The sequence below is a fragment of the Hyaena hyaena genome, unplaced genomic scaffold (assembly GCF_003009895.1).
Source record: "Hyaena hyaena isolate Hyena2069 unplaced genomic scaffold, ASM300989v1 scaffold_628, whole genome shotgun sequence".
NCBI classification, from domain to species: domain Eukaryota; kingdom Metazoa; phylum Chordata; class Mammalia; order Carnivora; family Hyaenidae; genus Hyaena; species Hyaena hyaena.
The window spans coordinates 132356-150927 of NW_024081261.1; the positions used below are offsets into that span (position 1 = coordinate 132356).

At 37.3% G+C, this 18572-nt stretch overlaps 1 protein-coding gene across 1 annotated transcript in view; it reads left to right on the forward strand.

The window, feature by feature from the left end:
* LOC120249151 (thiamine transporter 2-like) overlaps nucleotides 1-18572 on the forward strand; it is a 40148-nt gene that overhangs the window by 19932 nt on the left and 1644 nt on the right. Inside the window, 2 exon segments of the mRNA XM_039257626.1 lie at nucleotides 1166-1358; nucleotides 8308-8449. Of these exon segments, the coding sequence (XP_039113557.1) occupies nucleotides 1166-1358; nucleotides 8308-8449 (335 nt within the window).

The following is an 18572-nucleotide window of genomic DNA, read 5'->3' on the forward strand; positions in this document are numbered from 1 at the left end:
TTTGTTTAAATTTGAATTAGTCTGTGTTTTTAAAATCCTTATCACACTCTTATTAAAACTATAAATTGATAGATCCCATTTCTCCAGTAGGCTGTACTATTTTCAAGAACAAGGATCCAAAATTTACCACCATATTTTCCCACAGTGAAGCTCCAAACATTCGATGGGTGAGTAGGTGAATGAATGCGTGAACAGGTTAAAAGGGGAATGGTCAAACCAACAAATGGTGGGAAAGTATCTGGAGAGAATTCTTTAAAAGAAGTTTGGTATCTGTCAGGAACTAGAGGAAATTTTTAAATCAGTGTTATAGAAAAGATAAAGTAAACAGAGACAGGGACACAGTGAGAGTCTTGCTAGAATATCCATAATATGACAACAGTAGCGGGCATTCGGTTTGAAGAACTGGGGTCTCACTAGGTCACCAAGTATTCCCGATTTACCATTCCTTACACTTTGCTTTGTCTTGACTGAACTTTAGTCAGGTTCCTCTACTTACTACAGTTCCCTGAACATTCTGCCTGCTCCAACTCTGCGCAAACACAACACAACATGGAATGTGCCCCAGCCCCCATCGGTTTCTCCTGAAGATTAGCCAACCACAGCAGGACACTTCCGTCAGACTCCCCTGATCATTTCCCCTTCCTTGACTAGCTTCCCTTTCAAAGATCCTGCTTCCGTCTGCTTGCCCTACAGTGAAGGATTACCCTATAAAAGAAAATCCTATTTCTGTCTGATTTCAAGATGCTTGCAGATTTTTGACAATCAGAATGTTCAATTGCAAGTCTTTCTTCTACATAAAGCCTCTCCCTATCAAAGTCTGAATTTGTGTTTGTTTGACACCAGATTTCTGAGCCGGAGTTTTATCTTTGCAAAGGGAAGAATAAAGAAAAAAAAAGGCTCTATGGGTCCATTCCAGTCTGTGATTTCCAGACATCCAAATTCAGTTGATCTATTTCAACCTTTAAGAGGAAAAGATATGTACATTTCACAAAGCTGGATCAAGTGATTTTCATTTAATCAATGTTCACAATAAGTCAATATTTTTCTTTACCAAAGCCTAGAAATGCTTCAATTTCTATCCAATGTGAATTTTAACAAAGCAGTACGCTACTGCGTTGTGCATGGAATGGCAAGATGTAATATATGTTGATTCCTTTCTTTCCAGGGGCTCTGGCAGCCTTCACAGCGGGCTGTGTGAAAGTCAATTGGAATCTTCTGGGAGAGTTGGCTCTGGCGATGTTCTCAGCAGCAGATGCAGGTTCTCTGCTTCTCATGCATTACACAACTAATATTTGGGTGTGCTATGCTGGTTTTTTGATATTCAAGTCAAGTTACATGCTTCTCATAACGATAGCAGCGTAAGTAATTATCATGTCTTCCTTTATCTAAATCTGAAGCAACAAAATACATTTATTTATTCTTCCAGTTCTTCTGAATGGTATTTACAATGTTATATTTAATGCTTAATATAAGAGACAACGGGGTCAGGGTGGGAGGCACCTGGGTGGCTTAGTCGGTTAAGCTTTGGACTCTTGGTTTCAGCTCAGGTCATGATCTCACTGTTTTTGAGCTTGAGCCCTGTGTTGGACTTCACTAATAGCCTGGGGCCTTCTTGGGATTCTCTATCTCCCTCTTTCCCTGCTCCTCCTTCTAAACAAACAAACAAACAAACAAACAAATAAACTAACTAACTCACTAACTTAAAAAATAAGAGACAATAGAACTATATTCTTATTTTAACCCACTTTCTCTTGGGACTTGATTAAAGTTATTAATCAGACAGAGAATTCAAAGTTCTCACAAATAATAAATAGTGATATGCTCTTACATTTTGATTTTTTATCTTTCCTATCTTTTATTTACTTAATGGAACAATCTTATTGATTTTTTTCTTTTGTGGTCCTCTTTTTTTAATTTTAGAAAAACACAACATGAGGGGCGCCTGGGTGGCTTGGTCGGTTAAGCGTCCGACTTTCGCTTAGGTCATGATCTCGCGGTTCGTGGGTTCGAGCCCCACGTTGGGCTCTGTGCTGACTGCCAGCTCAGAGCCTGGAGCTTGTTTCAGTCTGTGACTCCCTCTCTCTCTGACCCTCCCCTGCTCACGTTGTCTCTCTCTCTCTCTCTCTCCTAGAAATAAATAAAAAACACTAAAAAAAAAAATTTAAAAAAAAAACACAACATGAGATCTATGCCTCTTAGCCGACTTTTAAGTGTACACTACAGTATTGCTATTTATAGGCACAATGTTGGACATCAGACCGCTAGAAAGTATTTATGTCGCATCACTGGAAGATACGTATTTACACACATTAAGTAGCAACTCTTCATGTCCCCTCCACCCAGCTCCTGGAAACCACCATTCTATTCTTTGCTTCTATGAATTTGATTACTTTTGACAACTCACATAAATGGAATCATGCAACATTTGTCCTTTTTTGACTGACATTTTATGTAGCAGAATGTTCCCAAGCTTCATCCACATTGTCCCATGTGGCAGGATTTCCTTCTTTTTAAGGGCAAATAATAGTCATCTGTATGTATATGCCACATTTTCTTTATTCACATCTGGCTATTGAGAATAGCCCTGTAATAAACATGGGAGTGTTCATATCTCTTCTAGATCCTAATTTCAATGATTTTGGATACATACTCAGACGTGGGAATTTCTAGATTGTAGGGTAGTTCTATTTTTATCTCGATGAGGAACCTCCATACTGTTTTCCATAGTGGCTGCACTATTTTGTATTCCCACCAGCAGTGTACCAGTGTTCCAATTTTTGCACTTTGATTTTGGTGGGGTTTTTTTTTTGCAATAATATAAAAATATGTGATTATATCTAAATTTTGGCTAAGTTAGAGGCACTTGGGTGGCTCAGTCGGTTAGGCGTCCGACTTCAGCTCAGGTCATGATCTCATGGTTTCTGGGTTCAAGCCCCCCATTGGGCTCTGTGCTGACGGCTCAGAGCCTGGAGCCTGCCTCCGATTCTGTGTCTCCCTCTCTCTGCCCTTCTCCCACTTGTGCTCTGCCTCTCTCTGTCTCTCAAAAATAAATAAATGTAATAAATAAATAAATAATAAATTTTGAGTAAGTTAGTTTTCACTCCCAATGTTCTATACCTGCTTGAATATTCATAGCACACCTATTTCATTTTGAAACAAATTATCAACCAATCAAGGAGCAGTTGTAGAGGAGAAGCTGTTCTATAAAACTGCACATAAATATAATAAACGTTAAATCATACAGTGGTTTAAACATGGAAGTATTTGATCTAGATTAACTAAAAAGGAAAGAAAATGAGCTAAAGAGGTGATGGGTGTTGCATAGAGAATACCTAGAGGATTAGGTAGGGGTTGCTCCTCATTTCCTATGTGGTAATGTGTTTAATTTTAATTAGGAAGTTGATCAGTGATAAACCAAGCATCTGAAATATTTTCCCTGACCTAACATTATCAGCTGCATAATGTTGAGTGTGCTTTTTGGCCTTAAACTTTTTTTTAGAGGCTTGTGGAACCCCATGAAGTGTATCCATATACGCATTATGGAGTCCCAGAAGAGGAGAACATAAAGAGGAAGAAACAACATGTAAAGACATAATGGCCAAAAAGATCCCAAATTTGATGAAAAGCATTAATTGACATATCAAAGACACTATAAATATATTAATTTAAAACATTAATTTACACATTCAAGAAGCTTACCTGTGAACTCCATATAACATATGGTTAGGTTTAAGTCTACCACTTTGTCATTTGTTTGCTCTCTGTCCTACCTGTTCGTTAGTCTTTATTCTTTTTTTTTAAGTTAATTGGGCTTTCTTTTTAATTCCATTTTACTTTCTCTATTGGTTTTTCTTGGCTAAGTTTTTATGTTTTTAGTGGCATTAGGTTTTTAACTCATCAGTTTTCCTTCAATTAATGTTATGCCACTTAATGTATAAATACTTTAGAGCAACATAATTTCATTTACTCCCCATCCTTTGTACTGTTTCATAGATTGTATTTCAATAACTGTTATAAACCCTACAGTACATTAGTATTCCATTTGCTATAAAATGATAATTATCTTTTAAAAATTAAGGCAAGAAAAAATAATCTTTTATGTTTGCTCATGGATTTATCATTCCCAATACTTCTCATTTCTTTCTATAGATCCAAGTTTCCATCTGCTGTTGGTTCCTTTCAGCCTGACAACTTTTTTTTTTAATGTCTTCCTTTTGAGAACAGAGGGTGAGCAGGGGAGGGCAGAGAGAGAGGGAGACACAGAATATGAAGCAGGCTCCAGGCTTTGAGCTGTAAGCACAGAGACTGGCTCTGGGCTCAAACCCACAGACTGTGAGATCATGACCTGAGCCGAAGTCGGACGCTTAACTGACTGAGCCACCCAGGCACCCCTGACAACTTCTTTTAACATTTCTTGTAGTACAGACCTCCTGGTGACAATTTCTCTCAACTTTTATGTATTTAAAAATGAAGTTTGCTGTCATTTTTAAGTACTGTTTGGCTGATCAGAATTCTTAGTTGATAGTGTTTTGTTTTGTTTTGTTTTTCTTTTCAGCACATTCAAGATTTATTATTCCATTGTCTTCCAGCTCGCATTAAGGAGTTAGTTATCATTCCCATTGTTGTTCCCCTAAATGTGATGATAATTTTGCTCTGGGCTGCTTCTAAGACTTTCTCTTTTTATTTGATTTTCAGCAGTTTGACTATACTTATGTTTTCTTAATGGGATAGCATGATTTTTGGCTTACCCTGTTATTTTCTTATTGTAATTTCAGTCTTTTCTGACCTTCAACATCCTAACAAGGAGATCTCTATCTTCTCTCGCTTTTATTTTAGAAAATATTTGAAATGTTTTGTTTTCTTTTAGCAATCTAACTCTTGAGTAAGAAAAAGAACTCAAGCCCAACCTAAATCAGTTTGGTTTAATGCTCAATGGCTATTTTTAAGGAAACGGAGAACCTGAAAGTTAGTAAAAATATGTTTTCAGAGTTATTTGTGCTGTTTCTGACCACACCTTCTACACAATGAAAAGATAAAAGTATTATTCTCGAATATTTCAGAACAGATTGGTTCATAGCCAGCTGCATTTCTATTGCATTCCATGAAGCAAGTCAATATTGTTCTGCTGAAGAAACAAATAAGAAAATTTGAAGGAAAAAAAGTAAGATTAACTGTCAGAATATAAGACTTAAGAGAAAACACAACCAAAATGTTTTGGTGTATTGGTAAATTCTCAGAATGATTTTTCACAGACATAAGGAAGTAGAGGGTTAAGCCACATGAATAATAAGAATGCTGAGACCCTGGGAGGCTGTGGAGATGGAATTCATACACTGACTGTCAGGGTTTTTCCAGATAGTATGTCCAGAACTTTCTACATAGAGCTCAATGATCATCCTTCATCTAATTTGTCCATTCAGTCAGGTGACTGTAAGTTTAGTGAAGAGAAGAATTATTTGATACATAATTAACTTTCGTTACACTATTTAGATTATCTAATTACCGAACAGCACTCAACAAATAGTATCTTAATATCAGGATACACACTCACAGTGGGGAAAAGAAGAGAACTTGACTTCATAGATCTGTCAAATTTGGTGCTAAATGAAATTATCACTCACATGTTGAACTTCAGAATACTGATCCAACATCATTTTCTCTGTAGGTGAACCCAATCACAATAACTCCATTTACATCTTGTTAGTACTTCAACTTCTGAGAAAATTTTAAACTAAATTTAGCAAACATTAGATAAATGTATCTCTAATACAAAAGGTTAGTGTTCAGATTTGGAAAGAATTCTAAGATAATTGACCAAACACAGTTTCAAACATCATGTGATACAAGAAGTTCATAAAAATAATTTGATTTTTCTAGAAAAAGATATTTACTACCTATATTTTTTCATGATGAAAACTGATAAATTTAATTAAATATTAGTTAAAGCAGTTATCTGGTACCAGTTAAATATTCCCTGTTGGAGTATAAGCTCTGTGAAGATACAATCAAGCTTGTTCATTGTATGCCCTGGAGTTTACCCTAGTTCTTGCTTCATGATAAGCATTTGGTTAGCATTTCTTGAAAAAAAAAAAAAAGAAATACAGTAACCTAACAACTTAAAACACACACACACACACACACACACAAAAGTTGGACTATTGATTTTTTTTAATTTAACCATTCCATTTTTATATAGGCAGAAATTAATATATTTTTAAAGTTCATTTATTTATTTTTGAGGGAGACAGTGAGAGAGAGAGGGAAAGAGAGAGGGAAGGTGAGAATTCCAAGCAGGCTCCATGCTGTTAACACAGAGTCTGATGTGAGGCTTGATCTCATGAACTGTGAGATCATGACCTGAGCCAAAATAAGGACAAAATCTTAACTGACTGAGCCATCCAGGCAACTCAATGTAGTTTTTTAATGGTTTAGAAAATGTTGCTATTACTTTCCTTTAAGTTATAGGTAAATTGGCAAATGCCAATCCCATAAAATCATATGTGGAACATAAATGATCACATAGAATTTCAAAGTGTTCTATCTTTTAAATTACAGACTATCCCAGAGGCTCATCCATATTTAGCACTAAATGCCTAACAGAAGAACATGATAAAATTCTCTTTCCAAGAACTTACTAGTCCTGGGCAGTGGTTGTTTTATGCCTACATAGAAACCACTCAGTAGGAGCTTTGAAATTAGATTTTAGACAGTATGATTACTTGTCATTTCAGGTACCCAGGACAATAGTTTTTGAGTTTAGACTGAAAAATCTTACAATTCAATGCCACTCTCAGCCTGATGTATTACGTCTCCATTTGAATCTACCACATGTAAAGGTCTCATCTCAAACCAAGTAATCACTGATAAGCTGTTGATGCATCTGTACATATTAAATCAAGATTCCTGGGTGCCCGGGTGGCACAGTGGTTAAGTGTTCGACTTTGGCTCAGGTCATGATCTCACGGTCTGTGAGTTCAAGTCCCACATTGGGCTCTGTGCTGAACCTGTTTCGGATTCTGTGTGTTTCTCTCTCTCTGTCCCTCACCAGCTCGTGCTCTGTCTCTCTGTGTCTCTCAGAGTAAACAAATGTTAAAACAAACAAACAAACAAAAATAAATCAAGAATCCAACCTGGAATAATTTGCATACTAAAAGGGAATCTGCCCTTTGACTTAATCTAAATTTCAAAGGCATCTATCTGGTGTAACATTTTTTTCCAAAGGAAAAATTATTACCTGAGCAAGAAAATCCTGAAATTATAAAGCTTATTTGGACCACCTGTTATATTCACTTTGCAGGATCTTGGATTATCTATGGGTCTTGCTGTGTTTAGTTGGTAAGTTTTTGCACTGAAACAATACATTTTCATTGAATCACATAATTTTTAAATGCTTGTATTGTTTTTTGCTGTGGACTGGGGGAGCGGATGTAAAAATACTCAAAACTTTCCATTTGTTTTCATATATTTAAATAGATTCAGGTTATAACTGTTTTAGCTAAAGTAAGTGGAACAATTCTAATGCATATATGTAAGTCTTGCCTGGCTAACGTTAAGACCCAATAAGTTATTTAAAATGAACTAATGCCAGATTTCTGTCAACTGTGAAAGAAAATAATTTGAGAGTTTTCCAGAGAAAAATTCACCTATTAGACTCTGAAACTGCTAATGTAGACAGTCAGTGATCCAGTGAACAATCTTCAAATAAGTAAAACCTCATCAAAGTGACTTATGATTTACTCATTGATATGTCTTCGTTAAAAAGTGACTGATAGGGGCGCCTGGGTGGCTCAGCCATTTAAGCATCTGTCTTTGGCTCAGGTCATGATCTCATGGCTCATGAGTTTGAGCCCTGTGTCGGGCTCTGTGTTGATGGCTCAGAGCCTGGAGCCTGCTTCGGATCCTGTGTCTCCCTCTCTCTCTGCCCCTCCCCCATTCATGCTCTGTCTTTCTCTCAAAAGTAAATAAACATTTTTTAAAAAGTGACTTGGAAACCATATCCACATCCAATAATGTTCAGTGCTCCCTAGTTACAGAACATTTGGATATTTGGTTCAATTTTAGAAAAGGTTAATTCATTTTAAATTCTCAAAATATATCCCATCACACAGAATGTTAAAATACAACACTTCACTATACTTACCCTTCGCTCCTTTTTCTCTTCTAGAAGAGCATTTAGCAAGAAACTGTCAACAGAAGCCTGGGCTTCCTGAGGAGAGCCAAGTCCTGGGAACAACACAGTTCCCTGCTCTGTATTTAAAAGCCCACATATGTGTGCTTTCAAAACTCTTTCCATTTGTATAATGTTAGATTTCAGATCGCTGTGAATCTCAGTGTGGAACGCTATGCCTTGGTATTTGGAATCAACACCTTCATTGCCTTGGTGATCCAGACTGTCATGACGGTGGCTGTGGTTGACAACCAGGGACTGGGGCTTTCGGTCAACATACAGGTAAGTGCATGCTTCTGTGCCCTCACTGACACAGAGGCATACTTACTTTGAAAACTATACACACACACACACACACACACACACACACATTTATATTATTATATATAGTAATCAGACTTACTGAGATATAATTTTCATACAATAAATTGACACACAAAAATAATTATATGGAGTTCTATTAATCTAGGCAAAAACACAGCTGTGTAGCCACCACATGAAAATAAAGAAGACCTTCACCCAGATAATGCTCTTGTCCCTTTGCAGTCAGTCGCCTCTCTCTCTAGCACCCCCAGAAACCCATTCATCAGTTTTCTGTCGCTATAGCTTTGTCATTTCAGAAAGTCATATAAACGGGGCCCCTGGGTGGTTCAGTCAGTTGAGTGTCTGACTCTTGACTTTGGCCCAAGTCATGATCTCATGGTTTGTGAGATTGAGCTCCACATCAGACTCTGTGCTGACAGCTTGCTCAGAGCCTGGAGCCTGCTTGGGAGTCTCTCTCTCTGCCCCTCCCCCACTCACTTGCTTTCTTTCTCTCAAAATAAATAAATATTTTTTAAGTCAGATAAATGGAGTCAAAGTGTCTATAGCCTTTTGTTTCCAGCTCTTTTCATTTAGTATATGTCTTCAATGGAATAATTTTGTATTGAGAGATATAAACATGATGTAGTTAAGACATATTCTAGTTCTTTTTAAAATTTTTTATTGTAGAGATGTAGAGCCTGTGCTCATGGAATAGGGACAGAGGGGCAGAGGGACAGAGAGAGGGAGAGAGAGAGAGAGAGAGAGAGAGAGAGAATCTCAGGCAGGCTCCCCGCTTAACATCAAGCCCAATTTAGGACTAACCCCACCACCCTGGGACCATGACCTGAGCCAAAATCAAGAGCCGGGCACCCAATCAACTGAGGCAACCAGGTGCCCTGATGCATTCTATTTCTTAAGAGAATTTTTCATTAAACAGGTGGCCTTTTCTTTAAGTAGGTGATAGAGTGAAAGAATGGCCTAAAATAGAGCCATGCAGTCATCCTACGTAGAGTCTAAGTGGTTCTCATTACCCACAGCTAAAGATTTTTCTTGCTCTGACTAAAGTTCAATCTTATTAAAGCTTAGTTCACAAATTTCATTAAGCCTACTCAGTCTTATGGACAAAATGGTTGATCTTACATGTCTGTACATATCCACGGCAAATGTCTAGAATATCTAAATGTCTTCTTTAAAAACAGCAAGAGATAAAGGGGTCATTTCAGGAAACACAATTAAATAACACCAGGACATTTAAGAAATTTTCAATAGAAAGAAAGACATCCTCATTGAATAAATACAAAACTAAGATTAACACAGACCCAGTTCTTTTTGAGAACATAAAACAAGCAATTTTTAACTTTCTAAAATAAAATTTAAATTCCTGGTTTATTATCCAGCTTGAAATTTGCTGTCCAGCTTTTTAGAAATTATTAGGTATGTGACATGATCAAGAGAGCACAAGCTTGAAGACAAGAGAGTGGATCTGAACTTGACATTTATTAGTGATTTCTTAAGAAACTTTTACTTGAGAAAATTTCAAATGTATTTTAAAAATAAAGAAAATAGTATCATGATGTTTCAGGTACCCATCACCCAAATTTAGTGATTATCATTTTATGGCACCTTGTTTCATGTGCACCTGCCACGCAATTCCTCATCCTTACCCTAGAGATGTAACTTTGTTTTAATGTCTCAGTTTTCTGTTTAGTAAAATGGAAAATATAATACTTACTTTATGAGCTCTTATACAGATTAGATGCCCACCTGTAAAATGCACTATTCCTGGCCCATAGTGTACTCAGTACAGGGGTACATTCCTCTCTTCTTAATAGAAAAAAAAATAGTTATTCACATTAGTCAACACTGTTAGGATGCACTTACTGTTTCTAAGGATTTCTATATAAATCACACCTCCAGATATCTCCTTTATTTTTCTACAAATCCATTGTGTCTTAAACTGAAATTAATGAATTCCTAGAACAGAGGGAGGCAAAATAGAACTTGAGAAGAAAATTGCTCGTCAATCTGCCTGTCCTCCTCTCTGCCACTATTTTGTGTAATCTGATTTAAACAAATGCTTTATGGGAAAATCAATACATTTTGACCTTTCTGAGGAGTTCTTACCACCATCGAGAGCTGGGGGTGAAAATTAAATTTGGCAGTAAAAGCCAAGCTCCACCTTTGTTTTCCCTGACAATTCAAGATTTCCAAATGGTTTTATCTTTTCAACAAAGAGAAATCTAGATTCAAGGCACTCCTATAAAATCTTTCTTTGTACTTTTTTCTTCTCTTGTAGTCACTAACCTCAATGCTAGATATCCTCAATGCTAGAACAACTTTCATAGAGATTCTTTCATGTAAGTTACTTAATATAAAACTCAACTCCTAAATAAAGGACTAGTTTACCTGGGCGCCAGAGATGGGTAAGCAAAAAATACACACTCCAAAGGCATAACAGAAGACAAATCCTATTTCTATAAAATATTCCCCAGACCAAGAAAAAGTGTTATTGTAGATCCCTGGTTTTGAATAGCAACCTTCTTAGAAATTGATTTTGGATTAACTATGCTTGGATTAAACTTGGAGAGCCAAGGATATACAGGTATATTGATTAATAACTCCCAAATCTCCTTCATAAATATCTATTTATCATTGATTATGCACTTATGATATCCCATGAGCTCTCTAATATAATTTCAAGTGCCATCTTAAAAGATTAGAATCTAAAAAATAGAAAATAGAACCTAAGTCAGCATTTTCATATGATGCAGAGATTCAGCAGAGAGAAGACTGCGTTGAGACATTCTCAACTAATTCCTCCATTTTCTCATTATTTCTCAAACTGTTATCACAGCATAGGCTTTGTATGACTTTCTCCTTTTAAAAGAACCATAGAGCTCCACATACATCTTTGAATATTACCGAAAAGCTAAGGGGAAAAGGCCCATGAGAAAGCTAAAAGTATCTTTTTACCTCATCTAGAAAAAGCTAAAAAGGGATTTAGCTAGTTATGTATGAAGTGGTAACTTTAAAGTGTATCTTTACTAAAGGCATAAGATAATACTGTGGTATACTGATGACATAAAGTAATTTTCTGGGGAAGTTTTGTTTTTAAAAAATAGGTGGAATTCATAAGTCTAAAGTATGAGGGATGTTTGGAGGGAGTGGGTGAGTAACCACACAACTCCCAAAAGACTAATTTTTTAAGAAGTAATATTTTTGTTAGCTAAAAGAGATAATAACACCTCAGAAGTTTCACACAAAACACCCAACTATTCCTAGGTTGGTTCCCTGTTACTATATCCCTCCATCTCTCTCACCCCCAGACCCTTGGAATGCAGAGATACTCCTTGGAATGGGAAACAAATTGGTAACTAACAAGTTCTTATTGATTGTTGGAGATGACATCCATTCAACTCCCGTTCGTGAATCTCACTACCTTCACTCTCTTCCTCCCTGGATGGTCTTGAGGCTTAAGCTATGAAAAGCAACTCTTGATGCTGCAAGGGAGGAAAAATATTGTTTCCTCTTACCCGATTTGGTTCTCAGCTGGGCCTCTGTAACAAAGATTAACAAAAGCATACAAATGTGTTGGGTGTAAGTTTTAGGTAACACGGGAGCCTTCATGAGGAAGTGAAGGCCTGAAGAAATAGTTAGGCCTTAGTGTTTTTGTGCTAGATTTGATAAAGAGTAAAGAGTCGTGGGGAAAAAAATACAATAGGACAAAAAGGATACGAGCTAAGAATAGTAAGCTGGGGAAGCTTCACGCAGCCTGTTCATTCAGATTCCTCTCCATATCCCTTTATCTTTGGAGATAAGGATGTTTTTTTCCTTCGAGTGTAGACACTAGGTTCTTACGACCTGCTCCAAAGGAAGGTCAGAAAGTCCTTCCTGCACCTGCCGTATCTCAAATTCCTTCAGTTAAAAAATATTCACTCTGCCAAAGTTCCATATTTGGGAGTAGCTTGTCCTGAACCCTGTCACCAGCAAGTTGGGGAAGCACGCATGAAAAAGAAAAGGGAAAGAGCACTGGTGTAAAGTGACCCCTCAATGTCATGAAAACCACAGCCACCACCCTGCCATGTCTCCCCTGTCCTCACTGAGACATGCAAAATGACCCTCCCCGCTCTCCTGAGGCCACTGCACTCAGCCACTCTGGGACCAGATGGACCCCGATTACACACTCCATTAGATTATCTAGCTAGGATAACTGGTACTTTTGTCTGCCTTAAGTTAAATAAAAATTAGAATCACGAAAATGGATTTTTAGTTTTAACCCCAAAGGGCTTCATAAGGGAAAGGGTACTCTAAACAGAAAGACTATCTCACAAAAAGTAGAACAGCGATGCTATTATTTTAAGTGCATGAAATGGGGATTCATTCAGATCTGGGGCAGCCTCCCATGCATCAAACCTGGGATTTTTCAGATGCATTTAGATCACGGAATATTTGCCAGTCTAGATAGCTCGTATGAGTGTTTTCAGTTCACACTCGTTGCCTCAAACATGTGAGATGTGCAGTTTGTCAGACTTAGGTTTCACTATTTCATACACTATTTTGGAATCTTAACTTGAAGAATAGCTGAAGGGGAGGCCAGATTTTCATTATCAAACAAAATACTTATATGGATTTTCAATGAGTTTGGGTCCCGATTTTCAGGCACTGTCTCGTTTTCTTACTTTTCTGTTCTAGTGGAAATGATCTGAATGCAAGTACCTTAGAGGAATTGGGGTTAAGGGATTGCATTTGAAGGAGAAGAAGGGCAGATGTCCCAGTTGTTTGAAGTTTAAAGTATAAACAGATGTCAAAATATTAAATTAAGAAAGACTTCCATTAAAAGCTACATACTTTTTAAAACAATTGTTTAACATTTATTTATATCTGAGAGACAGAGCACGAGGTGGGGGGTGGGGAGGGCTGAGAGAGAGAGAGAGAGAAATAGAATTTGAAGGAAGCTCCAGGCTCTGAGCTGTGAGCACAAAGCCTGATGCGGGGCTCGAACCCCTGAACTATGACATCATGACCTGAGGTGAAGTCGAATGCTGAAGTTGACTGAGCCACCCAGGTGCCCCAAAAAGCTACATACTTTTAAAGATATTAAAATAAGAAAGGCTTATTTGCATTAAAGCAACAATAGACTAGATATCAGGAAAATGCTTGACGTTACAGAATACCTAAAACTCCTGCATATAAATTTAAGATTCTTTAAATAAATGGCCGAATTGGTAAGAAATAAGAAAACTCCTCAGAGGTCAAAGTGGGAACAAGAAACCACATAGATAAGGGCACACTGAGTCTATCATGTGCTCCAGCATCTGCTGATTCTCCCCGTGACCTGGAATTTTGGTTTTAATGGCGACCCCAAAGTCAACACCCTCAGTGAGTGGTGAAACAGAATGAAACATGAAATTATGGGAGGGGGGAATCTCCATCAATGTAGATGAATCAGGGTGACACCAGAGGAATTTATTCTAGAGATGTGCTTTCATAAGCCAGCACTCACATAATCCTAGGCCCAATTTCTACATGTTAAACATTATTTTTTAAGCTGAGTATTTAGTATAAAGTGGCCCTGGTTGGTAAGGGTCCCAGGCGCTTAGATGTGTCCCAATAAATGCTCTCTGCTCTCTGGAAGAATGTCCTTCCGTGCAGAAATCAAAAAACTTGCCACGGGGTGCCTGGGTGGCTCAGTCGGTTAAGCATCAGACTTCGGCTCAGGTCATGATCTCACAGTTTGTGGGTTTAAGCCCCGCATCGGGCTCTGTGCTGACAGCTAGCTCAGAGCCTGGAGCCTGCTTCGGATTCTTTGTCTCCCTCTCTCTCTGACCTTCCCCTGCTCAAACTACCTCTCTCTCTCTCAGAAATAAATAAAATATTTAAAAAGAAAACTTGCCACAGATAAAATTCCACCAAATATGAGATTATGATTTTTTTAAAGTCCAAAATCATGCATAGATATAAAGGACCATGAGCAAGCCAATTGAAATATTAAATAGCAGAATGAGACCAACAAGAGATTTGAGACAGAGGAATTATTAGCATCAGAATATGAAGTAAGAGGTTTAACACATCTGTACGCAGAGGAAAATGATGGCATAAGAATGAAACAAGATGCATCATGAATATCTGGGAATAACAGAACTAATTAGAATTAGAAATTTAAACATGCTAAGGGCACTGTAGACACATACATAGGAAAAAAATATTGAATGGGAAGAAATCACCAAGAATGCAGCACAGAAAGAGACATAAGTGGAAGAATTATTAATATGCATGGGGATTAAAATGAGAAAGTTCAACAAATATCTATTTAAAGTTTTCTGAGGAGATAATAAAGGTAGTAGAGGGGCGCCTGGGTGGTTCAGTCGGTTAAGCAGCCAACTTCAGCTCAGGTCATATCTCAAAAGGTCATAGGTTCGAGCCCCGTGTCCATTTCTGTGCTGAAAGCTCAGAGCTTGGAGCCTGCTTCCAATTCTGTGTCTCCTTCTCTCTGTGCCCCTCCCCATGCTCATGCTCATGTTCTGTCTCTCTCTCTCAAAACTAAACAAACATTTGAAAAAATTTTAAGGTATTAAAGAGATAGATAAAGAAATATTCACTGAAAATTTTCTGTTAGTAATCAAAAGCATGTATTCTCAGAATTAAGAAGCCCCCAAAAATATCAAAAAGAGTAAACAAAAAGAAATTCATGTCTAAACATGCTGTGGTTAAATGAAGAAAACCAAAGAAAAAGAAATCTTAAAAATAGAGAAACCAAAAGAACATCGGCTACAGAGAAATTATAATAGACAACGGACTTCTCAGTAGCTCATAGAGGAAGCCAGAAAATCAATGACTTCCAGGGTTGGAGACAATAACCATCAGCCTGGAATTCTAGAGAAAGAGAAATCATATTTTCAAAGTGAGAGCATGGGATACCTGGGTGGCTCAGTCAGCTAAGTGTTTGGGCTCTTGGTTCAGTTTATGATCTCAGGGTTCGTGAGATAGAGCCCCACGTCGGGCTGTGCGCTGACAGCACAGAATCTGCTTGGGATTCTCTCTCTCTCTCTCTCTCTCTCTCCCTCTGACCCTCCCCTATTCATTGAGCTCTGTGTCTGTCTCTCTCTCAAAATAAACATAGATAAATAAATAAATAAATAAAGAGCAAAATGAAGACATTTTCAAACAAACGGAAATGAGATGAGTGTGTTATCACCAACAAACCTTTACAAAAGCAATTTCTCAAGGATGCACTTGAGGAAGAAGGAAAATTATCCCCAGAGGAAGGTGTTTCCCAAAAGAAGGAATGTGGGGGGGAAAAAAGTAAAGATGTGAGTAAATCAAAACGCTAATCATTTAAAAGAGTAATACTTATGTTTTACATCTTGAGGAGTTTTTTTAAAAGATGCCCAAAGTACTGACAGCAATATGTCAGCAGAAAGATGTTCAAAATGGAAGATTTTTATACTGCTCCAGAGGAAGGCAAGAATTACTGACTGGGCATTGCTGGGGAGACACACCGAGCAGGGAGCAAGCTGTATGTCCATCTGGTGGGGAGGTGAGTTTTCATCACCTTCATTATTCAGATTGCTGCAGCCTGACGATAATGAGATGCAACAGACTTTCATCTTTTTTGCTCTAATTTTTAAACTCTTTCCAGACAATTCTCCCCCTTACTGCCTGTACCTAAGGCATATAACAGCGACCACCATCACCTTTACACACCACTGCTTTGTTTATTTAAGAGTTATTATTTCAAATATAACTACAAAAGATTTAGAAGTAGATTATGCACTTATTACACAGAAGAGAGAAATGAAACATTGTATATGGAAAAACGGTCACACAAAAGAGTTCAAGAAAGGTGGGGAAAATTGAGGAGCATGAAAAATAGGGAAAAGAGGGGTAAAAAAATACAAATATGTTAATGATCACTGAATAATAAATTAACTCATAGGTTGAACTGCCAGCACACAGGAAACAGGAGAGGCAGAAGAACTCATTAAGTGACATCCAGGGATATCACCAAGGCAGAAGAACTCATTAAGTGACATCCAGGGATATCACCATAAAACTACCAGAGTCTGGGAAATGACAGGTTTTCAACAAATAAAATAAAGATTGATCCTGTCTTGAGAAATTCTGCAATCGATCACAATGTGTGGATCTTCCTTGGAACCTGATGCATACCCAGAAACTAAAAATATTATGAGACAAGCAGGGAAATTTGAATGCTGACTAGACGATATGAAAGAATTGTTGGGGTTCCCAGTGGAGTGACCGACCCTTGATTTTGGCTCAGATTATGATTCCTGAATTTAAAAATTAAAATTTAAAAAAAAGGAAAGGAAAAAAAAGAAAGCAAAATTATTTGTCTTTAATTTGTTAATTTTTCAAGTGTGTTAATCATTTGTGGTTATGCTTTTGTGCAGTTCTATTTTTATTTTTTTAACGTTTATTCATTTTTGAGAGAGAGAGACAGAGCGTGAGAATGGAAGGGCAGAGAGAGAGGGAGACACAGAATCTGAAGCGTGCCCTCTCTTGCTCGCTCTCAAAATAAATAAATAAACATTAAAAAAAATAAAGATACAAACTGGAATATTCATTAAATGATATGCTACTAGATTCAAATTAATCTGTGAGATGAAAGGGTAGTTGATGGAAACAGATCATGGATTTATGGGCATTTGTATACTATTCTGTCCACTGTTGTAAATGTTTATAATTTCCCAAAATCAAGAATCAAGTGATTCTAAGCTAAACAACCCAGTAAAAAAAATAAAAAATATTTTCAGGCTAGGTTCTTACAACTATAGTCTATTTACAGAAAACACATATAAAATGTAAAGACGTCTAAAGTTTGGAGTGGGGAGGGGAACTTCATATGATGCAAACAAAAATCTTAGGAGTTCATATAATTAAAATATTTTAAGATAAAGCATAATTAAGACCTCTTGATCTATATATCTAAGGAGACTCATTAAAAATGATTAAAGGTTGGGGCACCTGGGTGGCTCAGTTGATTAAGTGTCTGACTTCAGCTCAGGTCATGATCTCAATGACTCGTGAGTTCCAGCCCCGTGTCAGGCTCTGTGCTGACAGCTCAGAGCCTGAAGCCTGCTTTGAATTCTGTGTCTCTCTCTCTCTCTGCTGTTCCCCTGCTTGCTCTCTTTCTCTCTCTCTCAAATAAATAAATAAATAAATAAACAAACACTTAAAAAATTTTTTTAAATGATTAAAGGTTGGGGCTCCTGGGTGGCTCAGTTGATTGAGCATCCAACTGGGGCTCAGTTCATGATCTCATGGTTTGTGAGTTTCAGCCTGGCATCAGGCTCCCTGTTCTCAACACAGAGCCCGCTTGGGATCCTCTGCACCCCACCCCCTGCTTCTTTCCTGCTGGTTTTCTCTCTAAACAAACAAACTAATTAATTAATTAATTGCTTTTTAAAAATGATCAAAGGTTCAATTTATTCATTAGTAATATATATGAGTTCTAAAATTCTATATATCTATTAATATCATTTCAATATTTTGGATAGAAACACTGTCAAGCATGTTACATTCTAAGGAAAAAATGAACTTCCAATTTCATATATTAAATGTGAATATGAAAAAAAAGAAGAAAAACAAGAAGGAAGTCTATATACAGTCTATATAGACTCTATATAGATGGAGAACTTCAGAACTATGGAAACAGTTAACATTGATTGAATCCTACTATGTAGGTACTTTTCTGTATGCCTTACATGTAATAACTCATCTAATCCTCACAACAAATGTGTAAATATGGTTATTATTCTTATTTTACAATTTGGAAAACTGAGGCAGAGAGAGGACCCATGACTGTTTAAAATCTCCCAGGTATGACTGGCGTGAGGTGGTATCTCAGTGTGGTTTTGATTTGTATTTCCCTGATGAGGAGGGATGCTGAGCATCGTTTCATGTGTCTGTTGGCCATCTGGATGTCCTCTTTGGATACAGAAATGCTGAGGCATAGGAGCACATGTACCCCAATGTTCATAGCAGCACTCTCCACAATAGCTAAAACATGGAAAGAGCCTAAGTGTCCATCAACAGATGAATGGATCAAGAAGATGTGGTTTATCTATACCATGGAATACTA